The sequence below is a fragment of the Fringilla coelebs genome (assembly GCF_963513975.1).
Source record: "Fringilla coelebs genome assembly, chromosome: 18".
Taxonomy (NCBI): domain Eukaryota; kingdom Metazoa; phylum Chordata; class Aves; order Passeriformes; family Fringillidae; genus Fringilla; species Fringilla coelebs.
The window spans coordinates 7,524,021-7,548,543 of record NC_140044.1 but is presented as its reverse complement, the minus strand read 5'-3'; the positions used below and the strand labels follow the sequence as shown (position 1 = coordinate 7,548,543).

Sequence of the window (24,523 nt, the reverse complement as noted above, 5' to 3'; positions counted from 1 at the left end):
ATGTGTCCAGCCTGCAGTGCTGTGGCACTGAGACCAGATGTGATGGGATGAAGTGTCACACCTGGGAGGAGGATCTCTCTGGATGGATTACCACGACAGAATGTTTAAGACCACGCTTGAATTCTGCGTCCCCCACGTGTAGTCTCAGATAAGAGCTCAAAAAAATTCCACTTGGTCATCCCAGGTTAGTGGGGAATCATTCCTGGGCTTATCTACAATTCTCAGTTTGGCTTTTGGAAGGGTTGGGGTTCACCTGGACTGGTTATGATGGACACGAATCAGAATAGAGAGGGGGTTTACCTAAATGCAAGGGGAGAAGAAGCAGAGTTCCATCTGTCTGTCCCCTGTGGCCCCTGCCCTGACTGCCTGTACAGGACCCTCCAGCCTTGCAGAGCCAGAGCCCAGGATAAAAGTGCCTGCTCTCACTGAGGGCAGTGGACATCTGTTTTCCTGGGTTCCCATGTTGGGAAAGGGCATGATGGAGTCCAGCATGGCCCTTATGGCTCCACAATGTCCCCATTTCATGAACCCAGCGTGGCCTCACGGGGAGCAGTCGTGGTGGTGCTTGGCTGTGGCAGCCGGTGTTTCCAGGCTCTGGTGTCGGGGCCAGGCTGTGCTGAAGCCACTGTGGTGTGGTGCAGCTCAATCCCTGCTGTGCCCTGACCTGGAGAGGAGGCTGGTTTGGAAGGGGAAGGCTTGCAGGCCTTTCCCCCCCCTCCAACATCCGCTGAGCTGTCAGCATTTCCCTAGAGGCACATCACATTGTTCCTGTGGGAGTCTCCGACAGTGGCCCACATACTGGGAGCTGCCAGGGCACAGGGAGCTGGCACCGGGATGCCACACATCCAGGGCTCAGCCTCTCAGCCCTGCCTGACCTTGATTCACTGTAGCATCATTTGTAACTGATTTTACATAATTTTTCTTACCACTGACGAGCTGAACTGCTGCTGCTCCGTATCTCCTCCTCCTCAGTTTCATTTTGACATCACCACGTTCTCACTGTAGGTGTGATGATGTCACCTGGCTGCCCCGACACTGCTGGGTCTATTCCTAGGCATAGAGGGGTCACCTTGCTGTGACAGGTCATCTCATCACTTGTTACAGTGCCTTGGCCCCACTCTGATTCAAAGGATTTTGCTTTGCTTGTGATTTTTATTAGATTAGTGCTTGGTGCTAGGGAGATCGCTCACAGTGATAAGTTACTTCAAGGAAGAGCCACCTCTAGGCATGTTCTGAGTTTGTGTTACAGCTACATATTGCCAATATTCTTTAGATTCCTAGTTTTATAATTTTTCCAGGATGCTATGGAATATAAAAACTCTTCTGATTGTTAACGCAGTTTACCACCATTTCCCTCCCCTTTTTTTTTTCATTCCAGTAGCATTCTCCCCCAAATCACCAAAATCAAGATCCAAACAACATTAAGAAATCACTTTGTCTGCCCACCTTTGCAGGTATATTTTTTTAAAAAAACTACCAAACTCATATTTTAGAATCATAGAATCCTAGAAGGGTTTGAGTGGGAATAGACCTTAAAGATCATCTCATTCCAACCTCCTGCCATGGGCAGGGACACTTTCCAGTAGACCAGGTTGCTCCGAGCCCTGTCCAACCTGACCTTGAGCACTTGCAGGAACACAGCATCCACAGTTCCTCTGTGCAAACCCTGCCTATTTCAAAATAGTAAGAAACACTGCAACATTATAATAATCCCCAGATAATAATGCTTGTGATCTCCTCCCCGTTGGCACCCACAGTGTGGCACTTCTCCCGCCCAGGTCCCGCACACCTCAGAGAGGAGGGTGATGCTCACCAGCTGATAGGGAGTGGGAAGTCCACAGCCCCAGGGAACAATTTCCCAGGAAGGTCAGTCAGGTGCTCCACTCATGGGGCTGCAGGAACCTTTCTCGTCAAACCCAAGTGAAGCAGTACTGCAGCAGCCGCTCGGGCTGCCCCACAGCACCCAGTATTTTGATATCCCTGAAAGAGCCAGCTCCTCCTTGCTCCCATCCAGCAGGTGCAGAGTCACATTTACTGGGGAGCCCTGTGCTTACCTCTGCCAGCCAGGGTCACATTTATTGGGGAGCCCTGTGCTTGCCTCTGCCTGCCAGATCCAGCTGCTCCTGCAGCTTCCCCGCCGGCGCACAGCCTGGTGCTGGCAGGGAGGCAGCTCTGCTCTCTTGCGCCGTGCAAAATGTCCTCTGCCTCCCGGGCAGAGCAGGCATCCAAGGAGTCTCTAAGCAGGCATCTGAGCAGGAATCTCTTCCTGCTGGGCTTCTCTGTCCTTCAGGCAGCCCTGGGATGGATGGCAGCCCCATCCCCAGCCGCCCACCAGACCCTGAGCACACCAACCTCCCCTTGGCACCCTGCACCTGGGTCCTCTCCCCAGCTGGAGGCAGGGCTGCCATTTCCAGGCTCGCCCCTCCCAGGCTGCTCTGTTTTCATTCCCAGGCCTGGGAGCCAGGAGAGGAATAAGCCGAGGTCAGAGCAAAGGCCTGGACCCATCCCCGTGGCTCAGCTGCTGAAAGAGCAGCTTGCTCTGAGGAGGTGCCTGTGCCCCGTGAAAGACACACACCTCAGCTGTGTTTGCCAGCTAAAAATAAAGCACCCGGCTCCCCTCATGAGGAAGTATTTACTTTGGGAGAAAAAAAGAGTATTGTGTATAGTTCTGGCTAAAGAAACAATGTGAATGCCCCCAGTCTTGGCCTGAGTCAGCACAGAGTATTGGGAAAATTATTTTTTCCTGTGCCTCAGTTTCCCCAGGAGAAATGAGCTCTCTTGGGCCAGAGGGATGCTCAGCTGCTCAGGAGGGCTGGGGCTGTTTTCACTGCAGTGAGGAGCTGGAGCTCTAAGTGCACGATGGGGCTTCGTGCTTGCTTGGTGCAACAAGACACAACACAAAATGCTCAGCACAGGGAAGCACCATCAGCATTTTAGCAACTGCTTTTCTCCCATTTTTAAACCAGAAATGATCAGAAAAAATTCCTAGCAAAATATTTCCAGGAGAAAAAAAAGAGCAAAATCTGTCAGTAAGAGCATTTCCCATCATCTTCTTGTGGGTTCTTTTATTATGAGCAATACAGCTGATACTGTTTTCAGCCCAGTGTCTTCCTGGTGCCTATTTCTAAGGCATGCTCTGTGCCCCTGGCATGAGGGGCAAGAGGAAGAGGGAAGTTCGAGGAATCTAGCTCCTCTTTCTCCTCGCAGCATTAGCAGAGGGAGCCTGCTGTGGTTTAACATATCCCCCGCAAAAGCTGCTTTCATCCTACACCTAAATACCATGAGGAGTGAACTTCCTAAAGCCCTGGAGAAGTCTAAATATAGAAGCCAATCAAGGGCTGACTTCCCAGAGATGAGAAGTACCAAGAACAGTTTCTTGATCAAAAGTTGTAAGAGTCCATATTGAAATAAAGCGTCGGTTTTGGTGCTGAAGCCTGTGCAGGAGGAGTAGTTGCAGAGGTGGGCTGTGGGCTGTGTGCTGGTGGTGGCCACAGTGCCAGCACAGGTGGTCACTTGGGGGCCATGGGCTGCCCAGGGAGATGGACTTGAGGAATCATGGTGTTCAGAGGAAATTCTTCCCTGTGAGGGTGGCGAGGTACTGGCACAGGCTGCCCAGAGAAGCTGTGGCTGTCCCATTCCTGGAAGGCTTCAAGGCCAGGTTGGGCGGGACTTGGAGAAATCTGGTCTAGTGGAAGGTGTCCATCCCATGGCAGAGGGATTGGATGGTTTTTAAGGTCCCTTCTAATCCAAACCATTCCATGTTTCTATGATCTTTAGAGAGCTTGATGGGAAGTCTCTGGTGTCATGGCAAGATTACATCCCATCCTGTATGTCACAGTTTCTGATCCCACTAGGTCCCAATTGCTTTGTCCTGTATGCATCCACTCCCTGGTCAGCTGAGCATTTTTGTCAGAAGACCAAAAATTCCCTTAGAACAAAATACAACTTGTAGAAAATGAGAAAGACACTTCAAAGAGGAAAAAGCAGCAGAGTGCTTAGATAAAACCCAAACCCACCTTTGCTCATCTCAAGGAAGGGATCCTCCTTTGTGCAGCAGAAGGAACCAGCAGGGCTGGAACAAAGGGCGAGGGATGGGTGAGTGCCACAGCAATGGCACTGCTGCTGGTGTCAGCTGGGGAACCCACGGTCGTGCCATGGGGTGGCTCCAGCAGGGCACAGGAGAGCTCTGATCCTGACCTGGCTGGGGACAGTGGCTGTGTCCCACAGGCAGCAGCAGCTGGAGCACAGGCAGAGCGAGCGGCGTGGCCTGTCTCTGTGTACAAGGGAGGTGACCTTGAGGGACAGCTCGATACGGCTGGCCCCAAACATCCAGCTCAGCTGTCCCAGGGACGAGGGTGACAGTGGCCCTTCCAGCCAGCAGCAGGAAATTAGTTTAACGTGCGCCTCTGCGCTGGGGCGGGGAGATGCTGTGGTTGGGAGATACAGAAGGGAAGGCTTTCATGTGGGAAGCGCAAGGAGAGGCGAGGGCAGAGGGTCTGCTCCCGGGCAGAGAGCAGAACACAGCCATTATCAGGCAGGGCTCTGCTGGCAGGAAGCTGCTTTTGACTCACAGGAAGCTGAATTGGGCTGGTATCGGCCCTGGCGCAAGGGCCGGGGCAGTGTTTTATCTGCCGTTGAGCACAGCAGATGGGGAAGCAGTCGGCACTCCCTCCCATCCCACTCCTGCTCCAGCAGTCCCAGCCTGATGGCCCTGCAGCATAACCCCCCTTGGAGAAGGGATGCTTCCCTGCAGAGCTGTGGAGCTTCCTGGGCCCAGGAGAACTGCCAGTCCCACTGGAGAGGGCAGATATTGCCCTGCCAGCCAGTGCAAGGGCACAGCCAAGACCCTTCATGCTGCTGAGCCCAGAACAGGCAGTTTGCAGTTCTTCTGGCAGTGTCTATCCCAGTCAGCCTGAAGAGGAGCTGGGAGCATGCAGCTTTGGGGAGCTCTGGTTAAATGCTCCCAGGTTCTCCCAAACCCAACTCCAAGCTGAGGAAGGGCTTGCAGGGTTGAGAAGTCCTGTGCATGAAGGCTGCTGTCATCCCTTGGCCTCCCTGGAGCTGCCTGGGTTGGGAGTCTGGTTTCGCTGGGGTGGTGGCAGCTCGCCGGGGCTTGGTGTGGAGGTCACTGCGGGCAGCACGGACTGGATCAGGTGGCAGCTGCTGGCCGTGGATGTGCTGCCCCACAGAAAACAGGGCTAGTTCGTCAGTGCTGCAGTTTGGCTGTGAAAATCTCCCGTTATGGCGGTTTTCACCCCCAGGCTGGGCTGCTGAGGAATGGCCACAGGGGTTGGTGGAGGCACAGCAGGTTGCTGGGAGCAGAGGGAGCTGGGTGGGTGGAGGAGGCTGGTCATGGAGATGTGTGAGTGCTGCTGCCAGGCTCCAAGGCAGGACTGGGCTGTGCAGGAGCGATGGCAGGGCTGTAGGAGCTATGGCAGGACTGTGGGAGCCAGGGCAGGTCTGTGTGGGAGCAACAGCAGGTCCATGTGGGAACAAGGCAGCGCCCCAGGAGCATGGGAGGGCTTTGGGAGCCATGGCAGGTCCTTGAGGGAGCCGTGGCAGGTCCTTGTGGGAACATACCAGGTCCATAGGGGAGCCGTGGCAGGTCCGTGTGGGAGCCTGACAGGGCTGCGGGAGCCGGGGCAGCTCCATGCGGGGGTGCGGCGGGGCTGTGGGAGCGCGGCAGGGCTGCAGTGGGGCTCAAAAAGTGAGCAGAGCTCCGGCGGGATGGCGGTGCCTGGGGTTGGTAGGAACCTGCCCCTGCCCCTGCCCTGCCCGCCCGCCCCCGGCTCGGCGAGGTGCGGGACCGGCCGCAGTGGCCCCGCCGCCGCCGGTGCCTGCCCCGGGCCGGTCCGCGCCGGGCGGGGCGCGGGGGCAGCGGGCGCGGGGCGGCGGCGGCGGGCCCGGGGGAGCGGATTACCGCCGGTTGCCGTGGTTACCCGCTACCTGCCGGCGGGCCTCAGCCCGGCCCTGCCTCCCTCCCTCCCTCCCGCCGCGGCAGATGTCACCCCGCGCCGCCGCTCGGGGCTGCCCGGGCGCTCCCCGTCCCCTCCCGCCGCACCGCCCCCGTCCCGGGCCGGGCGGGGGCCGAGCGTGCCCGGAGCGGCTGCCGAGAACAAAGGTGCCGGGGCTGGGCGCTGGCAGCGCCATGGCCGGGCCCTGGAAGCGCTGCCCGGCCCGCGGCGCACCCGGGACAGCGCTGCTGCCTGAAATGGCTGTCGCCGCCCGGGGCCGGGCACGGAGGCGACCTCGGGCCGCAGAGGCGCCTCCCGGCGCTGATCCGCGGGTGCTGGAGGCGGCCGGGGTCGGCGGGATGGAGCAGGGACACAGGAGGTGCAGGGGCAGCGAGGCCCAGGAGAGTGGTCCTAGGGCATTGGGTCCCGGGGGTACCGGTGCTCAGAGATGTGGAAATAGACAAAGGACACTGGGGAGGAAAAAGACCGGATGGAGGAGAGGAGCTGAGAGAGCTCACAGCTCTGGTAAGGTGGGGAGGATGAGAGGAAAGGGGGGGTGAGAACTGTGGGGCAGAGTACACAGAGAAAGAAGGAGAAACTGGAAAAGGGGAGAGACAGAGCCGTGCTAGGCAAATATAGGGAAAAGGAGGATGGCTGGAAGGTGGTAGAGGGACTCCTCAGCACCTGAAATGCCACCCGCTTCCAAGGACCTCTGTCAGGGCTGAGCTGTGCTCCTGAAATCTTTTACTCCTTGTGGGGGCAGGTGACTTCTAATAAAGCCCCAACACCAGGACAGGGTAAAAGCATCCTTTCTTCCCATTCTGCTTCCCAACTGAATTTTTATTGCTGTTTAAACCTGAGGGGTTTTAAGCCTTTCTGAGATATTATGGGCTCTGACTCATGCCTTGAATACTGGTGAGCAATGCTGGGTGTGGAAGGAGGAACCCGAGGGGCGTGGGCCCCTCGGAGAGGTACTTTACAGCACACGTGTCCTCTTAAATCCTAGGTCAACATTTGGATATATTGCCAGATATAAACCTCCCTAATCCTGGAGGCACTGACTTGATACAGCTTCTTATACCCAGTGGCTTTGATACTGCTTGCATCTCACCTGCTTCCCAAAGCTAAATAATCATCACGGGGAGAGCAGTCACAAGGCTGAGGAGGGGATGCAGGATCGCTGCAAGGAGTCAGGGGAGGATCGCTGCAGGGAGTGGGATGCTGAGGAGGCAGCTCCGGCATCCAGCCGGGGTGGAGAGGAGACCGCTGCTGGGTGTGCAGGGAGGCTGTAGCAATGCCCAGACCCTGAGGTTACCTTCACTGCATTCCTTCTGAAACCAGGGAGGAAACAGGGACCGGCTGACCGTGCAGGGAGGAGGATATTAGCTGGTTGGAAACAATGATTTGCATACAGGGTTGGTTACAGCCTTAATTTTGAGGGCTCTGCTTGTTAGATCTGACTGTGCTTTTTCCCCTGCTGCATTTTCCTTTGTCCTGTTTCTGTAATTATCCTCATTTCAACCCTGCTCTGAGGATTATTGGTCAGTAGGAAGCCTCCTAATGCCCGCTCCTCCTTGGCAGGGGAATACCCATGCCCTCGATTAAACTGAAACTCTCTGAACGGTGACAGAAGAAATTAGATCTATATTCCTCAAAGACACTCCCTGGGGCGAAGTTTCCCGACCCCCACCACGCAGCCCTGCCACCCTGCCCCTTGTGTTCGCTCTCAATATTCTCTTTGTTACAGCCACCTTCAGCCCCGGCTTGGGGCTCCCCGGGGAGGGGAGAGGTGGTTTGTGTTGGAAAATCCTCGTGCCCGTGTCCCGGGTGAGCTCAGCCACCGTCCCACTGCAGCCCGTGCCCAGGACAGGCAGTCTCTGTTCCGAAACTGGGCTGAGGAGCCAACTCTAATAGGCAGCGCTGTACATTAAATGACTGCTCCTCTGAGATGTTGGGTAGCTTTAGCAGAAGGTGGGCCCACTAAGTGATTGATTTTTGAGAGGCCCTTCACTGGTGGCTTAAAGAACAGCATTTATTCAATCTATAGACTGTGTAAGATACACAGAGCCCAACCAAGGACAGCACAGACGCAGGTTAGGAGACAGGCTGTTCCCTTTGCATGCAGACCCCTGCCAGACCCTGCCCACAGACCCTGCCCACAGCTCACTGCCGGCTTCTGCCTGCCCTCAGGGATGTGTGAATGCACGTGAAAAAGGTAGTTTGCAGGTAATTTAGATGTGCAGTTTGCTGCTTAGCTGCCTGGTGGGTACCCACTGGACAACATCCATGATTCCTTTTGAAAGCAGCCCTTAAAGGGATGTGATATATATATACATATACCTACATACACATATATATAGATAGATAGAATATTTTCAAATTTTTTTTGTCTATGCAAAAATAGCATTTTTTCAAGGAGCAAGCTAAGTGATGTCCCAAAGCCTGGCCCTTTCTCAGTCCCCCCTGCCATTACAGTAGCCACTGACCCCCTCCCAGTAGCCCTTCCTGCCCTGGTGCTTTGTGCCAAGTGCCGATAGCAGCTGCCGGGTCCCAGAGGCTGCCTCCCCTTCCCACGGCATACCCTGCCAGTGTGAGCTGACACCGTTGGTGCCAGTCAGCTCGGAGGAGCACTGCTCCCCACACTTCCCACTCCCATCAGTCTGTCACCACTGTCGTGTGGCAGAATTACTGCCTCCTGCTCTCCAGCACATCCGAACACACAAAGAGCTGTGCTGCTGCTGCCAGCGCTCAGCTGCTCTGCGTCTGTGAGAGGGAGGGAGCCTTGGAAAGGTCAGTGCAGGGAAGGAGGGGATGCTGGCTCCTTCCTTTAGGGGCTGTATCCTGGCATCACAGTGAAACCTTGTCCTGCTGGCTGATCCATGTCCACAGGGACTGCAGCCAGCAAGAGTACCTCACATCTCAGGGCTTCCCAGGATGGTTTAGCACCGTGTGCAGGTCCAAAGAGCTTCCCCCGCCTGTTCCCCGCCTAGCAAAACCATCCCACATTACAGAAATTGAATTTCTTGATCGGTTGTGACTCCACTCTGGACTCTTCCCTTGTTTTTATTCCTGGCCCAATTTCATTGCCAGCTTTAAGCAGCACGACAGCAGCAGCCGCCACTGCCCTGGCTACAGCAGGATCCTCCCTGAAGCGATATTTAATTTATCCCCCACATCCCCCGTGCCCAAGGCAGCCCGAGGCGGGAGCACAGCCACTCTGCCCCCTCCAACCACATTAGCCCCGGGCCGATCTCGTCACCCCTGTCACCCATCGCTGACACTAACTCAACTTGCCTGCACTGTTGTAGGGGGCAGATGGACTGTCGGAGCCCGAGGGCATCTCTCTGAAACGCGTGGCTGTGGTGGAAGATTTCTTTGACATCATCTACTCGATGCATGTGGAAAGCTCGTCGGAGCCGGGCAAAGCACCCAAACATGCCGGGCAGAAGAAAACCTACCGAGCGGTGAGAGTCCCCCCGTGCCCCGGGCAGGGCGGGCACTGGAGCGGAGGGAGAGTCCCTCGGGAATGGGGATGACAGGGCAGGTAGGAGCAGAGCCACTGGCGGGAGGCAGAGGCGAGGCAGAGCCCAGTGTGCCTGTGCGGGGAGGCGTGAGGAAGGAGGGGTTTAAAGGCAGAGCAGCTGTGCTCGGGGAATCCGGGCTGCAGCGGCAGCACAGCGCGGCTGCTGGGAGAGGAGAGAGCAGGGGAATCATACAAAGACACTGTGCATGTCTGAAGGGAAAAGGAAGGGAAATCCTCAGTGTTAGTGATGGATGAGAGAATGTTTGTCCGGTCCCACGCTTGCTCTGGGTCATCTGCCTCCCTGTCTTCCCTCAGCCAGAGGGAAATGTCTCGTGTGGACCTTGAAGGTCAGGAGCAGCCAGACAGGGAGACTGGGGCATGGCCGTGGCCTTTCTCTCCTCTCCTGCCCCTCCTGGGTTTCCTCGGTTACAAAATGGAGGCAGGCACCCAGCTAAGTCTTGTCTTGGTTCCTTGGTTCTATGGATGCCAAGAACCAGCTCTATCCACCCATCCACCCTGAAACACCACTCTAGTTAGGTCAGGAATAATTTAGCTTGAAGTGTGCTTCTCCAGGGAGCTTGCTGTTTCTCCTGACTCTGCACAGCCCTTCGATGCAAACGTTTGGGCTCTCCTTTTACAAGAAGAGCTGAATTTACTGTCCAAGACCAAGCTACTCCCTTGAATCCCACAGCCCTAAGGACCAGGTCGCTTAGAGACAGGAGTGGTTTGCTGGCAGCTCATCTCTCTGGTGTATACAATGTCTCAGAGAGGTCTTTGCAGGCTGCCCTCGTCTCAGTGAAGATGCCTGAGGTCCTGCACTGCTCTGTGCTGCCAGAGTCAGCCCAGGCTTGGAGTCTGTCCTGCCTGCCTGTGTCCCTGCTCCATCCACGCTGTGGTGCTGGCAGTGCTGGTGAGGCAGCCCAGTGCCCTGCAGCTTCCCACATGTGGTGGGAGTCCCCAGGGAGCAGGGCTGTGCACACAGAGCTCATGGCATCTCTCCCTGCCCTGAGCACTCCAGTCCTGCCCCTGCAGCAGAGCGTGGGGCCGGGGGCTGGGGCATGCACTGACCCTCCCTGGCTGGGGGCAAGTGACCTTTCTATGGTCCAGGGGGGGCAGCCCCACCAGCATGACCACAATTCAAAAACTTTCTGCTCATTTCCCCAGCAGACCACTCCGACCCTTCCCTAATTCCTTCAATTCATCTCTCTGGAGGACTAATCTGTGCCCTGCACAGCCCCAGGGGAGCAGGCTGGATCCGTCTGTTTTCCCAGGCCTGCTCACAGCAGTCAGAGAGCTTCATGCTCCACCCCTCATCTCCCTCTTGAGCTGAGATCATCACATTAGCAGCGTGTATCCCCTCCTGACCTGGCAGGAGCTGCTGGCTGGGCTGCCCAGCCTGGCTCCTGCCCTCACCGCTGCCCTTGCTCCCCGGAGCGCCTTTGTAGCCTGAGCTGGAAGGTGAAATGGTGCAGAGCACACGCCACGCCTGGCACGGTGCACAAAGGTACCTTGCTGGGTGGCCAGCTGGGAGGCTCCAGGATCCCCTGCCTCCTTCTCCCCGCTCCCTTTCCCCACCACTTCTGATTAGAGACACTGGAGAGTTTGCCCTTGTCCATGACCTCCGGAGGGAGGCAATCAGAAAGGGAGTTTGGATGGGAGATAACTCATCAAGGAAGCTGTCTGCTCTGCAGAGCATCAAATCAGCTGAGAAATAACAACTGTATCACTAAAATTAGCTGAACATTTGCAGCAGAGACTGTGGGCTTGCTGGAGCAAAAGAGGCAGGGAGACGGCTGAGCCCGGCAGGCAGCAGGCGGGGACAGTTCCCTGCCTGTGACACCCCACCACGGCTGCCACCAGCAATTTCCAGGCCCCTCATTTCAGCGTTTCTGCAGGAATCCCTTGTGCTTGTGCATCGATAAATATCACACAGAGGCAAAAACTGAGCTGGCGTTCGCTCGGCCACAACAGAGCTCGCTGGGGCTGCAGCTAAATAGGAGGAGAATCCCATGAGGACCCGGCACTGCAGCCTCCATTTGAGCGCTGGGACAAGGTCCCCGCCTGAACTTTCCACCCATCTGGCATTCTGTGCGTGTGAAAGCCCGGGCTCTGCTGCCGCGCAGTGGAGAGGGATGCGGCTCCCTCCCACCGCAGAGCCGGCACGGCGCTGCCTGAGCCATGATCCAGCCAAGCCCCTGCCCCGCTGCTCTGCTTCTAGAACAGCACCCCCTCAGGGTACAAAAATGCGCGGAATTTAGGTCTTTTTGTATTTAATGTGGACTCTCAGAATTTAGATATTATTTATAAACTGTGTCAGGTAGGAGGACAATGTGGCCAGAGGAGGGGAATCAGGACGTCCTGGGCCGTCCTCCCAGCTCAGCCCCGTCACCCACGAGGTGTCTGATTGCAGCCCCACTTCCCGTCCTGAGCCCCACTTCTGCCGGGCTCACAGCCCCGAGGACCGGCACAAACAATTGAATTTCTGTCTGCTTTATGACCCCACTTGTAAGTGCTGTGACCCCTGTGGGGGTCACGGCCCCTGGTTTGGGAACCGCCGTGCTGGGACAAGTCACTTAGACCAAACAGGATGGGTGATTAACCGTAGGAGCCAGCCCAAAGTAAGAGGTGGGCTCTCCACCTTTTAATGCCTCCCAATTAAGACCAGATGTCTTCCTGGATGATGTTTTAGGCAAACCACAGGCCACTGGGCTGCAGGAGAACCTGGGTGAAGTTTCATGACTTGTGCTGCACAGGTCAGACTCCAAGATTTGATGGTCTTTTATGGCCTTAAAGAAGTCTACATTAAAATTGACTCATTCCTTCTCCAAATAACCTAGTCTTGGTCCTTAGAAATACCGTAAAATTACTGCTGGCTGGAATTAATTGCAATAACAGGGATTGCCAGACACCTTCTGTGGGTGCTTAGGTCTGGATCTAGTATTTAACTTCAAGCATTCAAGTTTTAAATATTTATCCTTAGCTTTTCCTCATCTGTAAAATACATACCCCACAAAGGTTCAGGAGACTTAATTCATTACTGTTTGGAAAAATGTTTTCAATTCCCTAGATAAAATATGTCACAGAAGTGCAAAGTATTATTAACAGTAATTGATTGTCATTGTGGGAAAAAGTGACCTGCCCTTACAAAAGATTAATGGATTCTTCAGGTTACTGGTGTGATGGTAATTAACAATGCAAACAGAGCTGACGAGGCCTTGCTTTCACATTTGATTCTTACACTTTCATAGCTTTGCTCTTCCCAGACTCCAAGGCGGAGCGGGAAGGAGTTTCTGGGAAGGTATGGGTATGCAGGGATACCAAAGTTCTGTTCATTTGTGTCTTGGTGCCTCACTGGCACACCAATTACCCTCCCAAAGTGTTCCCCCACCAAGAGCTGCTCTGGAGGGAGGGATTTAGGGCTGGAGGGGACAATGTGTGGCCATGAGTTGTGCCCGTGGTCCCCGTGCTCTCCACCTCCCAGGACATACAGCTCTCTGTCGTTTCCCCAGATTGCAGAGACCTACGCTTTCCTCCCGAGAGAGGCTGTGACCAGGTTCCTGATGAGTTGCACTGAGTGCCAGAAGAGGATGCATTTCAACTCCAACGGCCTGGAGCCCAAAGGTAAAGGCGAGTGGCTTCTGCCAGCAGAGCTGACTCTGCATTTTGCACCAGCACACCCACAGCTGCCAGATACTGTCCTGCCCAGGAGATACATCGTAACCTAAGGGTTTCCTAACTTGGGATATTTTACATCTTATAGCCAAGCTGAAGGAATTGCTTAAACCTGCTTGTTTCAGTTTAGGGAGCAGAAGCAGCCTGGCTTTCTTTCTGAGCCTTCCCCAGTGGCACCCAAAACGTGGGTCAGAAATGCCACAGACACGGCTGCAATCAAGCCATGATCATGTGAGGGTGGAAACCTCAATGTCTATAAAAATAACCTAAAGTTTTTCCCTGGAACTGATAATTTTGTATTGAAAGACACAGAATATGTCTGAATAGCTGAAGTTTCTGATAAAGAAGCAATTTACACTTAATTAATAGATAAGCACGGGATCCTGAGTTAGATAATGGCAAGTGTTTTGGCAATCACAGTTACACTGTGCCTGTGTGCACACACACAATTAGTGTGGCCACTGAGGTGGTTGACTCCTTATGGTTCTTTTGTGGACAGATCCAATCTGCAGCTTCTTAGGTCTGAGAGAGAGCAGCAGTGGGAAGAAGATGGGACCAGGTTCTCTTTCAGAGTAGCTGGTTTTACTGTTTGTGTGGCTCTTTTCTGAATTACAAACTTGTTTTCATGATCACGGGCAAAGCAAGTGCAAAGTGATGTTGATTTCAGCCATTAAAATTGCTTCTTTAAAAAAAACCTAAGCAAACTGCAGGGAGTTGGTCTGTTTCAAAAGTGGCAAGGCAAAGTGACTCATTTGGCAGCTCTTATCAGGAAGAGAAGCAGAATTTAAGGAACAAAAGGCCCAATAATAGAGAATTTCTTGTATTAACTACCGATTGCCAACTGTTTACTGCTGGGAGGAGAGCTGTGGACATCCCAGAGGTTTTGTTTAAGTGGATTATGTGCCATCTCTCCAAAGGTAGTGACTGAAATGCTTTGTACTCATTATATTTTTTTTAAAAGTCTCAAAAACTCTCCCAAATAACTCCATGTGAATTCTATTAGTTGAAGTTCCATCACCACAGCACTTCCCACTCTGCCAGCTAAGGGCCCGATCCCTCTTTCCAATTACATCCAGGAAAGTTTTGGCCTTTGGCCCTTCTGGGAGCAGCCCTGACCTTCACACGGATTGCACTGCATCCATCGTGGGTGATGTTCTGAGCAGATTCACAGACTGGTTGGGTTTGGAAGGAGCCTTAATGTCCATCTCATTCCAACCCCTTGCCAAGGGCAGGGACACCTTCCCTTAGATCAGGCTGATCAAAGCCCTGTCCAACCTGGTTTTCCTTCAGGGGCTTCCACCCACCCACCATCCTGCATCTCCTGTGCCTCTCCCAGCAACACACACCCATCCCAGTTCAGAGGCAGCTCAGGGAACCCCTGGTTCTGGATATCCCCCCCAGTGTGGTCCTGCCTGTGGGAATCATGATCAAGGCTGACATCCATCTGTCCAGAACAAATTTTTAAATTAAGTTATATCAGTTGATTATTTTCAAAAAGCTTCTCCCCTTAGCAGTTCTCTTAGAAATAAATCAATCAGGACTACAAAGGATCCCACAGGTAAAAAGTCTCACCCACCATGAGTGAAAGGACAGAAGTGCTTCTCTGCCTGAATAGCACCTAAATAGTGACTAAGTACATGTGAAAATGCATTGAGTAGATTAGATAAGGTTACTTTTCCTGGGGAAGGGTGTCTGATTTCACTAACCCGTATTCAGGAATTTATCAGGAGCAAATCACCTAAAAAAACCACTGGGGTCATAGAGGAATTACTGAGGTGTATGCACGTGCATACACACATAGAGGCACATACAGGTAAAGTTTAATTCAGTAAGATGACAAAATTTGAGTAATTCCCATCTCTTTCTACTTCTCTTGTCTGTGAAAGAAATCTGAACACATTTAATTTGTGATCACAAAAATCCCTAATTAAACATATCTGACATCAAACCCTGCAGGGCACCCACATCATTCATAAAAGCAAATTGTCTTGCTCGTGGGAAAGTTTGAACGTCACTGGACTTCACTGGGATCTCTTTACAGTGTTATTAAATTAGGAGTAATGCTGGTGGAGTGATAAAAATGTGGAGCCAGCATCAAAACCATTTCTCCTTGTTCCATCTGTGTGTCCAACATGTGGGGCATGTGATAGAGATAACTGCAAAATGAGCTAAAGGATTCCAGGAGCTTCCTCTTGTGGCATAGGATGTGAGGATTGTTCCCGTGGAGCCCCCCAGGCCTTTTAAAACAAAGGTTTTCTTTCTTTCCCAGATAACTTAGAAAAAAGGGAAAAAAAAAAAAGGGGGGGGGTTTGGTTTCTTGGGCTCAAGCCCTTCTGTGGTGCAGTTGCACAAATTCACATTAAATTTGTGGCCTCCAAATTTACATCAGAATGGTTTCAGGCAGAATCTAAGCACTCAAAGATCACTTACCTCCCTCTCCCTCCCCATCTGAAGTCGCTGAGCTGCTCCTGTTCAGCTTCATTCGTCTCTGCAGCGCTGAGCAGTGGAGTGGGGAATGGCAGGAGAGCAACTTATCATCCTCAGAGATCCCAAGCACTCCCCTCACTGTGCCTGTGCCTCAGCAGAGAGCAGCTCTATCCCTGTTCTGCTTTCCCAAACTCTCAGGGACTCAGCCAGCTGGGGAAGGTGGCAGGTTTAGTTCCTGTGCAAAGCTCCCCTCGCACTGGGATGTTAGCATCTTTTCATCACAGCACCATAAAGGTTTATTTTGGCTGTTATGGAGACATGGAAGTGCTCCTAATCTGTAGGTCAAAGTGGGACAGAGACTGCTGACATGCAGCCATGAGAAAAGATGGAGGAATCAGTTTACAAGGTTTCTAAAAGCTTTGGACCTTCATATTTGGGCAAGTTGATGGCTTGAGTGGCACTGGCCACCCTTTCCTGCACCCGCAGGCAGGAATGCTCCATCTGCCCAGGAATGGACCAGATGAACCTGAGAAAAAAGCATTGTATTTCCATGGACCCAGTCAATGTCTTGATAGAGAAGATTTGCAAAGACCTTTGTGATGTTTAAGTCAATTACAGGCAGTTTTGGGGTCAGGTAATTTCCTAATCAGGCATGATAGATGTGGTGTTTCCAGAGGTGTGGAGCATCTTCAGGTCTGCTGAGTTCCAACAGGATTTTTTTACACTCAGCATTTCTGAGAAGCAGGTCCATTAGGATTGGGTTGATGGCTTTTCTGAGGTGCTGTAAAACATTTTGTGAAGGCTCTTTTTCAAGGGGCTCTGTCACACATGCCTGTGAAACCACTGACCCCAGAAAATGCAAGCCAGCCAGGGAGATTCAGAACCAGGAATGGAAACCACCCACCATAAGTTCACCTTCAGCTCCTGGGAATCCTTCTTCCCCTGCTGCTGCTTAAGCTCCCTGTCCAGTGGGTACCACACATCCCTTCAGCATGTGCTGGAATGCTGGATTAATTCTCCACACTTGCATCTGCCTGTGCTGAGGGCAAAGAGATCTAGCTTGTAGCCATCAGCCATCCCTGTGGACAAAGGCAGCTTTCCTCCTGGACAAACCCACTGTGTGAGCCTGCAAATTCAGTCTTATAACAGATCATTCCAGCAGCCTTCATGTTCTGTGTCCTGCAGGATCTGTGGTGGTGGTAGCAGAGCAGAAAAATCTTTGGAAATTCAGAGAAATCACTGAGAATTTGCTTTGGGGACTCGGCCTGGCCAGACAGAGTGATTTGCAGGAGCATCCAAACCTGGAGCCATCTCTAGAGCTCAATGTGATGCAGCCAGAGGAATCAACAGGAACAATTTAAATTAAAGATCTCTAAAATTAAGTTTGTGTTTTAATGAGGATGTTAAAAATAATCTTCATCACCAGATAGAGATACTTAATACGTTGCCTTAATGTTAACTCCTACCTGAGGGAATCCCAGCAAAATTGGCAAGACGTAGCAATGCTGAAGCAAGCTGCAAATAGATCCTTGTTCAGCACCCCCTGCATAAATCCCATGTGCATGGAAGCACTTCTAAGGCTTCAGCAAGATTCAATTTCTTCCTCAGGTTTGGGGGACCCTGAGAAAATACACATTATGTGTAATTTTTTTTCACAGGTGACAGCAATGCTCTTTTTCTTTCTTTATTTATTTATTTTCCCCAAGACAACATCTGTTCTGTAATTATGTCTTTGGTGGGGTCATGTTCTTAGAGGAACCTTCTCTCAGCGGGTGGCTCTTGCCAGGGATTTGAAGTTCTTTGAGTTACGAGAACGAACCTGCAGGTCCCTCATCTAAATAAAGCTTTTCCTCTGTTCTTCAGAGAGCGAGCCACCTTCCTCCTTGGTTTCTGGGATCATTGACTACAACATGCCCCTCACCTCGACCTACCTGAAGCAGATGAAGCTGCGGGTGATGAATTCCCAGGAGCAGGTGAGTGACGCGCCGGGATCTGCCCGTGCCGAGGGGCTGAACGGAGGATGGGGAGGGGCACTTGGATTCCAGGAGGATGTTTTTGGGAATGCCTGGTTTGTCTGAGCTTGTGAGGCTCTGACCAAGCACAGCAAGTTGGGAGGCAGTGTATCCTGCATCTCCTGGAAGCTGAGCTGCTTCAGAGTTGTGCCAGTGGAGAGAGGCAGAGATGGGGCTGATTAAGTTGTTGCTTATAACAGTCTGCTTGTTCTTCAGACATACAGTTCTTGTAAGAAATTGTTTTAAAAATAAATATGGCAAGTAGTAATTTGTTTATCTCCCACTGATGTCTGGGAGCTTTAGCAGATGGGGTCTGAAGCCCAGACCTGTCTTTGGTTGCTCTGGGGCTCTCTTAAACTGCTCAGCAACTTGAGGGGTTCAGCTGCAGCCGCTCCGCTCCCACGTCAAAGTGGGACACGGCTCTGTTGTTTGGTGACAGTGTTAAGCCACTGGATTTTGCTTTGGGAATGTATGGGGCACCCTGCCACAGGATTATACCCAGGCTGTGCAATTTTCTGAAGTTCTGCAGCTGCAGAATTAGCTATGGGAACCTCTGTGCACCATGGAAACAGTCTATAAAAAGAAAAGTATGTTTTACTTGCTCCCCACAATCTGCACTGGAAGCCAGTGCTGGCTTTTCTTTCCAGTACACTGAAACCTGAACCTGATTTCACACATTGCTGCCAGTGGCAAGATGTGACAGCATTTGCATGGTGCTGTGGTGGAAAACATTGCTGGGAGCCTGAGCACCCAATGGGGGCTTTTATCCAGCAGCTTCCTAAAGGGACGTGGGTTAGAGCATCACTGCCAGGGTGTAAAGTGCCAAGTGTGAGTTTGCTGGAGGGATACTGAGCTCCTCTGTCACATCTGTCGTGAAACCTTCTTGCTGGAGGACAAAATGGCATCTGGTGGGAAGCACTTCTGCATCTCAGAGCTTTTTCCTTTGCACTTGTTTGACACTTGAGTGACTTTCAGGATTTGTTTCAGGTTTTGAAAGGTGAAAGGCTGATGTGCCAGGTTTTGTGCTCATGATGGGTCAGGCAGTAGAACTGTGGACAATTTGGGGGGCAGCTGGGCTGAATTGGACTGGGCTGAACTGGGCTGTGCAGGTGGAGTGGGTGGATGTGCCCCTTTGTGCCATCTGATCGCTACTTTGGGACCACTTCTGGATAAATAGGCCAGCATGTTCCAGCCACCTTTGGGTTGTGCACTGTGTGCTGGGTCTTGGTGCAGCTCCTGGCAGAGTGGCATTGGTGTGGCAGACTCTGCAGTCCTGTTCCTCCCCGAGGTCAGGGACTCAGGGCCATGAAAGCTGGCTGTGCTTTTCAGCATTTGAGGCGGTTGCTTCAAGTTTAGTTTGCTGCATACAGAGGACTGAGTGGTTTGACTTGTAGCCATTTTTGCATTTTCAACCAGTTCCTCTTGGCTCTGAAGCTGCTTAAGGGAAGTGTGCTACAAAGCTTCATTAAACTCCTGTACACAGTTTATACAGGTAGCAAACTGACCTTGCAATTTGATCTTACTCCCAGGATAGCAAACCACCCAGAAGCTGGGAGGCTTCAGTAGTGGATCTTGAGTTTTTGAGCTGCCTGCTTAGGGATGCTTGTTTTGAGAAGTTTGGCTGGTAATTTAGAGTTCATACCCTGAATTTTGGTGCAGCAGTTTGGACTGGAACTGTCACTAGATCGATACAACGTGCTGCTAACATGAATACTCCTGAAGCTTGCAGAGATTGGAATAGAAGCGTTTGTCATGCAGGAACAAAAAGGGACCAGCTGAGGCAACCAGCAGTTGTTGGTTTAGATCATAAATCAAATGGTTTGATGTTATTCCCTGCCTCTAAAGTTTTCCTTCTCCTGTGCTCCTGTCGTTACACTGCAGCGCAGCTTTCGAAGCTTTTCAAGCCTCAGCAGCCGAGGGAAAAACCTGTTTGGAAGAAGTAAAAATTGCTGTTCACTGTGTTACTGAAACTGATTCCTGAGAGCAAAGTCCTATTGCTCAGACTTCTGAAGCATTGAAATTTTCCATCATGACAAAAGTCTGGAGAGGATTCAGATGGTTGGGGGAAATCCAGCAGAATTTGAGCGCAGTCCCTTCTGACATGGGACATTCCCTGGCCTCCCCTAGGGAATCAATAGAATTATTTAGGTTGAAAAGATCTTCAGGATCATTGAGTTCAACCATTCCCCCAGCACTGCCAAGCCCACCACTAAACCATGTCCCCCACTGACATGGCTTAAATCCCTCCAGGGATGGTGAGCAGCCTGTTTCAGGGCTGGACAACCCCTTTGGTGAAGAAATTTTTCCTGATTCAACCTAAACCTCCCCTGGTGTAACTTGAATGAAAACAAGTGCCACACCCCTGAGGCAGTTGTGGCTGGACCTGGAGCTGCTAATGCTGAGGCTACCTGAAGATAATGTGTGTAATAATGCAAATAACAGGGGTCAGTTCCCTCCACAAGCATTCCCCTGCCAATTTTATTCTATTTATTCATACATTGCTCTGGAAAGAAAACAGTGCCAGCCTTTTCTCCTGGAGGAACCTGGCAGTCTGTGTGGAGCATGGTCCATGGAACAAGGGCTGTGTGACACAGTCTGTTGTCCCTTCCTTCCCCAGGGTTAGGCTTGCACAGTTCAGGTGTTGCAGCTTTTGGAGTTCCAGGTGTTTGCCAACTGAAAGAGCCCTCTAAAGACAGTAGAAATAATTCTGACTTTTATGCAAATGCAAAACAGGCAGAAAATACAACTTGCTTCTAAAATTTGCCCTATGCAGATACCCCCTGCAGGGTTTTTATCTACCAGCATATCCAGGCTGCTCTCGCTGAGCGCTGCCACTTTGCTGCCTCCCTCTCACTAACATTTGATGGTGTTAATAGAAATAAATTAAGCAATGGATTCGTGTTTCCCTTGGCTTTGGCCAAAAGCAATTATTTGTATGCAGCAGCACCAGGAGAAACTCACTTCACTTGGGGTAACAATGAGTGAATTTATGCCAAAGTGGCCTTTTAACTTCATTATTCAGGGAAAAAAAAATAGTGTATGTAAGTTTAATCTATTAGTGCTGCTAAGCACGTCAGTATTAGGACACCAGTGTCTCTAGAAAGAAGCATAGCCAGAAGAACCTTAAGGAAAGCATTTTATCCCTGCTTAGGGACAAAAAACTGTCAGAAGAGACTCTTTACATAGTTGCTCACAAAAGGAAGAGTTCCCATAGAATATATTTCCATATATTCTTTGGAGTCAGAACATCTGTTCTGGGACAGTGGAAAACAGCAGAGACCTGTGTTGCTTATACTGGCTTCAGTAGGACATGCAGGTTCTTCTGGGGTGGCAATCTTCCTTTATCCCCATTTTTTCACCAGTTCTCTCATGTGTGAAAAAACAGGCCCCTTACCCTTTCCAGAGTGCTGAATTAGCCCCGTTTTACGGTATCTACCAAGGCATTAAAGCATCCCTGAACTCCTGACCTTCCCAATCTAGCAGCAAAAAGGAATGAATAGAAGATATTTGATATTTATCTATAATGATCCTACCACCTCATTTTCAAATGCTAAATATTAGCATTTTTAAATGATTGGTTATTCTATTGCAGTCCTTTTTCAGACAAGCTTTCCTGTATTACTCAGCCTCAGCCTTGGATTTATTTTTTATGCTGCTGTTGGTCAGGGTTTCCACTGGTGACGGGATGAACAGAAAGATTTTAAGAGGACAAATCTCAGCACTGAAATGCCAGTCTCTCTCTCTCTGCTCCAGAGTTGTTGCTGCTACCTTGGCAGGAACAGTCCAGGGCCAAGTAACCAAGTTTAAATGATACAGAAACGTTTTCAAAGATTGCTTCAGTGGCTGCTGGCAGAAGGTCACGCAATCAGTGAATGGCAGGAGCTGCTCTTGGATGGGAAATAAGAAGAGTGTTTTCCTTGTTGCTATGGCTTTGCTACACTGACTTGTAAGTGTTTGAGAGGGACAGAGCCTTGTCCTGCACCATCACACATCCCATCCATCCAGTGATTTCCCTGTAAGCCTGGAGTGTGTGGCGGTGCGTGGATGTGAGGTGGTTTTCAGAGCACTATTTCAAGCAATGCTTTAGCTCAGACAGCTGGATAATCCTGGAGGGGGGTGCAGGGGCTTAAATCCCACCCGTGTGCATGGAGTTGGTCTTGTCTGATGCTGGTGAGGATCAAGCCTCTGCAGGATTTGAGAGCTCACAGAGCCTCATGACCAGAGGCTGGTTGGCAATGTGAATTCCTCCTCCTTTTTCCCTGGCCTACCCATTACCGTGCTTGCTCACTTCAGTGTCTCAGAGGCTCTAAGAGCAGCTAAGATGCATCTTCCCCTGGCAGCTCACTCACTTCCTTCTGCTTTGGAGCCATCTCCAGCCAGTCCTGGGGGTGCAGAAGGCAGGGAGGGGAGCCTGCAGCCACAGAGGAAGGCACACTGGGTTTTTATTTTCAGCCTGGAAGCTCAGTAGTGAGAATTGCAGACATCTCATTCCACATAGTACAGAAGCCAGGAGCAAATTTGGCAGAGCTGGCAGCTGCTGGACAAGCCCTGGGACCTGGATTTAGCTGAGTGTTTCATGAAGGCATCCTGAAGAAAAGCTATGTGTGTTCACAGAGGTGAGGAAGGCAGAAGCAGGCAGTACTTGACAGGAAGTGGGATGATGGGTTTACATCACATGAGGATGATAAGGTACTTCCCAGTCCATTGAAGAGGGTGTTAAACATCTCTGGGACAATAAATACCTCTAGATCAACTTGACTTGAGCTCTAGATAGTTCTCATTCAAGAAGTTTTATCACGGTTTGGGAAGATCTTTGTTTCCTGATGCTAATTTTTAAGTCATTTTTGAGCGCTAGGGAAGTTCCTTAAACACACCCTTAGGCACAGAAGGGAGCACCGGCCGTCGGCACGGGGAGACACCGAGCTAGGAACAGATTTCCTCGCTGCTCGGCTGCACAGCCCTCTAGTGGGGACAGAGCTTCTGCCGCCGGGAGCCGGCTTCACCTGGGAAACTTCGGATCTGCTCTTAACCACAGAGTTAGTCCAGGCAAAGCCAGGTCCAGCTGTCACACCAGCGTTCTTTACTGGCAAAGATGCTTTAGCAAAACTTTCATCCTTGGCCTAAAGGCTCATGAGATGCAGGAGGTCAGATGACCGATCCATTTAGCCTGGTTTCACCCTGGTGTGAATGGGCGGCTTTCAGTGAAGGGCAACTATTTTTTTTTTTTTACTGGGAATTAACGCTGGGATTCCCAGCTAGTAAAAACTCGGCAGCTTTTATTTCCCACTGTGTGGAGGTGTCAGTACTTTTCCCAGTGCTCCAGGTGAGCTCTGTGTTTGTTCAGAGTGACGTGTGCTGGGAGCAAATAGAGTGAGACCGATGTGGGCTGGCTGGGGTCGGTCCTGCCCCTGCAGCTCTTGTCTTCCAGGGAGAAGTGATGCCAAGGCTCTGACTCTTTGCTGTTTTGGGGCTAATCGTGGTATTTTCTATAAGAAAGGAGGTGGCATTGTCTGTTTGTAGTGGTGCTGGAGATAATTCACGCCCCTGAAGTCCTCAGGTGTATTTAGTTGCTCAATGTGATGACTCCAGTCTGTTCTCATGCACCAGTGGTCCCTTCCCCACTCTCTCTTCACTTCCCTATGATGTTGTTCAGCTCAGCTAAGATCCTGGAGAAGTGGCTGGGGGGTGTTTAGAAGTTTCTTTGGCTCTTGGTGGAGCTGTGGTTGTCATGCAGATCCACCCATGGGAAATTGGGAGTGATCACTCTCCACCAAACACACCTTTCCTGGTGCCTGTTACCTGTTACCTGTAGAAGCCTGCTACAGCCAAGCTGCAGGAGCTTGTGTCTGGGAACCCTGAATAAGCAGGGCCAGAAGCCACTCTACCTCTCTTTAATTGCTCATTTCTTCCCAGTACATTCCCTGTTTGGTAAGGAGAGCCTCTGCCCATTCCCTTGTGTGTTAAGCAGCATCAAAGGCAGCTGTTCCCAGTAGAACTGGAAACAAGGTTTTGGTTCAGGGCCTGTAAAGTGGGGCTGGGAAATATTTCCAGGGGAAAAAGTAAAGGTGTCAGCCTCAGAGTGAGGAAAACACAATTGCAACATCCATGGAGTAGTCTCATGGATCCAGTTGGATCTGTCCTGTTCCTGTGGAAAGCTGTGCATGGTGGGCTGTTCTGCATCATCTCAAAGCTCAGGTGCTGATGTGCTGTACGCTGACTTTGATCAAGTCACACAAATGGCTGTTTCTTAATTGCCTTCTCCCTTTAAAAAGGGGATAATACCTTAGAGAGACTTCTGAGGTCTTGCTCACTAATAAAGCTCTTCAAGAGCTTGGATGGCAACTACTTTGAGAGTGCAAACTGTTATTAATGATTTCCGTTATTACAGAAGATGAAGCTGTGTGGTTCAGCTTTTTAACCTTGAATTGTGCGCTTGCTTTTGTTTCTGCTGCTGCTCAACCTGCACAGGCAGGTTTGCACCTTGTCTGCTGGCACACACCCCCCAGACCCACACCAGGAGTTGTGTGTGCTCAGAAGGAGCTGAGGAGTCAGTTTTACTCACAAGGATGGATTCTAAATTGTGTAGAATGTTTGAGAATGGCCAAAAATGGGTTTAGTGGGGGTTCTGTGTATGGTTACTCAATTCTGATTTGGGGGGCCAAGAGATAAGCTGTGAGAGCTGTCCTCACTGTATATAGCAGTGCAGACATTGCTGCTGGGTCTGTGGATTTGGGCAGTGGAAAGGAATGTTAGGGGAAATTTGACTGTAAGGGACCTGTCCCGTCAAACACCCATTCCCTGTACTCCAGAAGAAAATTCTATCCACAGAACAACTCTTTTCCTGCTCCTGTATTTGGCAGTGACTGTTGCACCCTGTGAAGTACAGAGCTGTGTTTCCTTTCCTTGTCTTGGTCTTGGCTCCTGGGAGGAGAAAA

General features: G+C 51.3%; 1 protein-coding gene across 1 annotated transcript in view; it reads left to right on the top strand.

Moving 5' to 3' along the window:
* NOL4L (nucleolar protein 4 like) overlaps positions 1-24,523 on the top strand; it is a gene marked incomplete at its 5' end in the record, with an annotated part of 58,969 nt that overhangs the window by 8,398 nt on the left and 26,048 nt on the right. Inside the window, 3 exons of the mRNA XM_084217958.1 lie at positions 9,263-9,418; positions 12,987-13,098; positions 17,440-17,549. Coding sequence (XP_084074084.1) covers positions 9,263-9,418; positions 12,987-13,098; positions 17,440-17,549 — 378 coding nt within the window. The remainder of the gene's footprint in view (positions 1-9,262; positions 9,419-12,986; positions 13,099-17,439; positions 17,550-24,523) is intronic.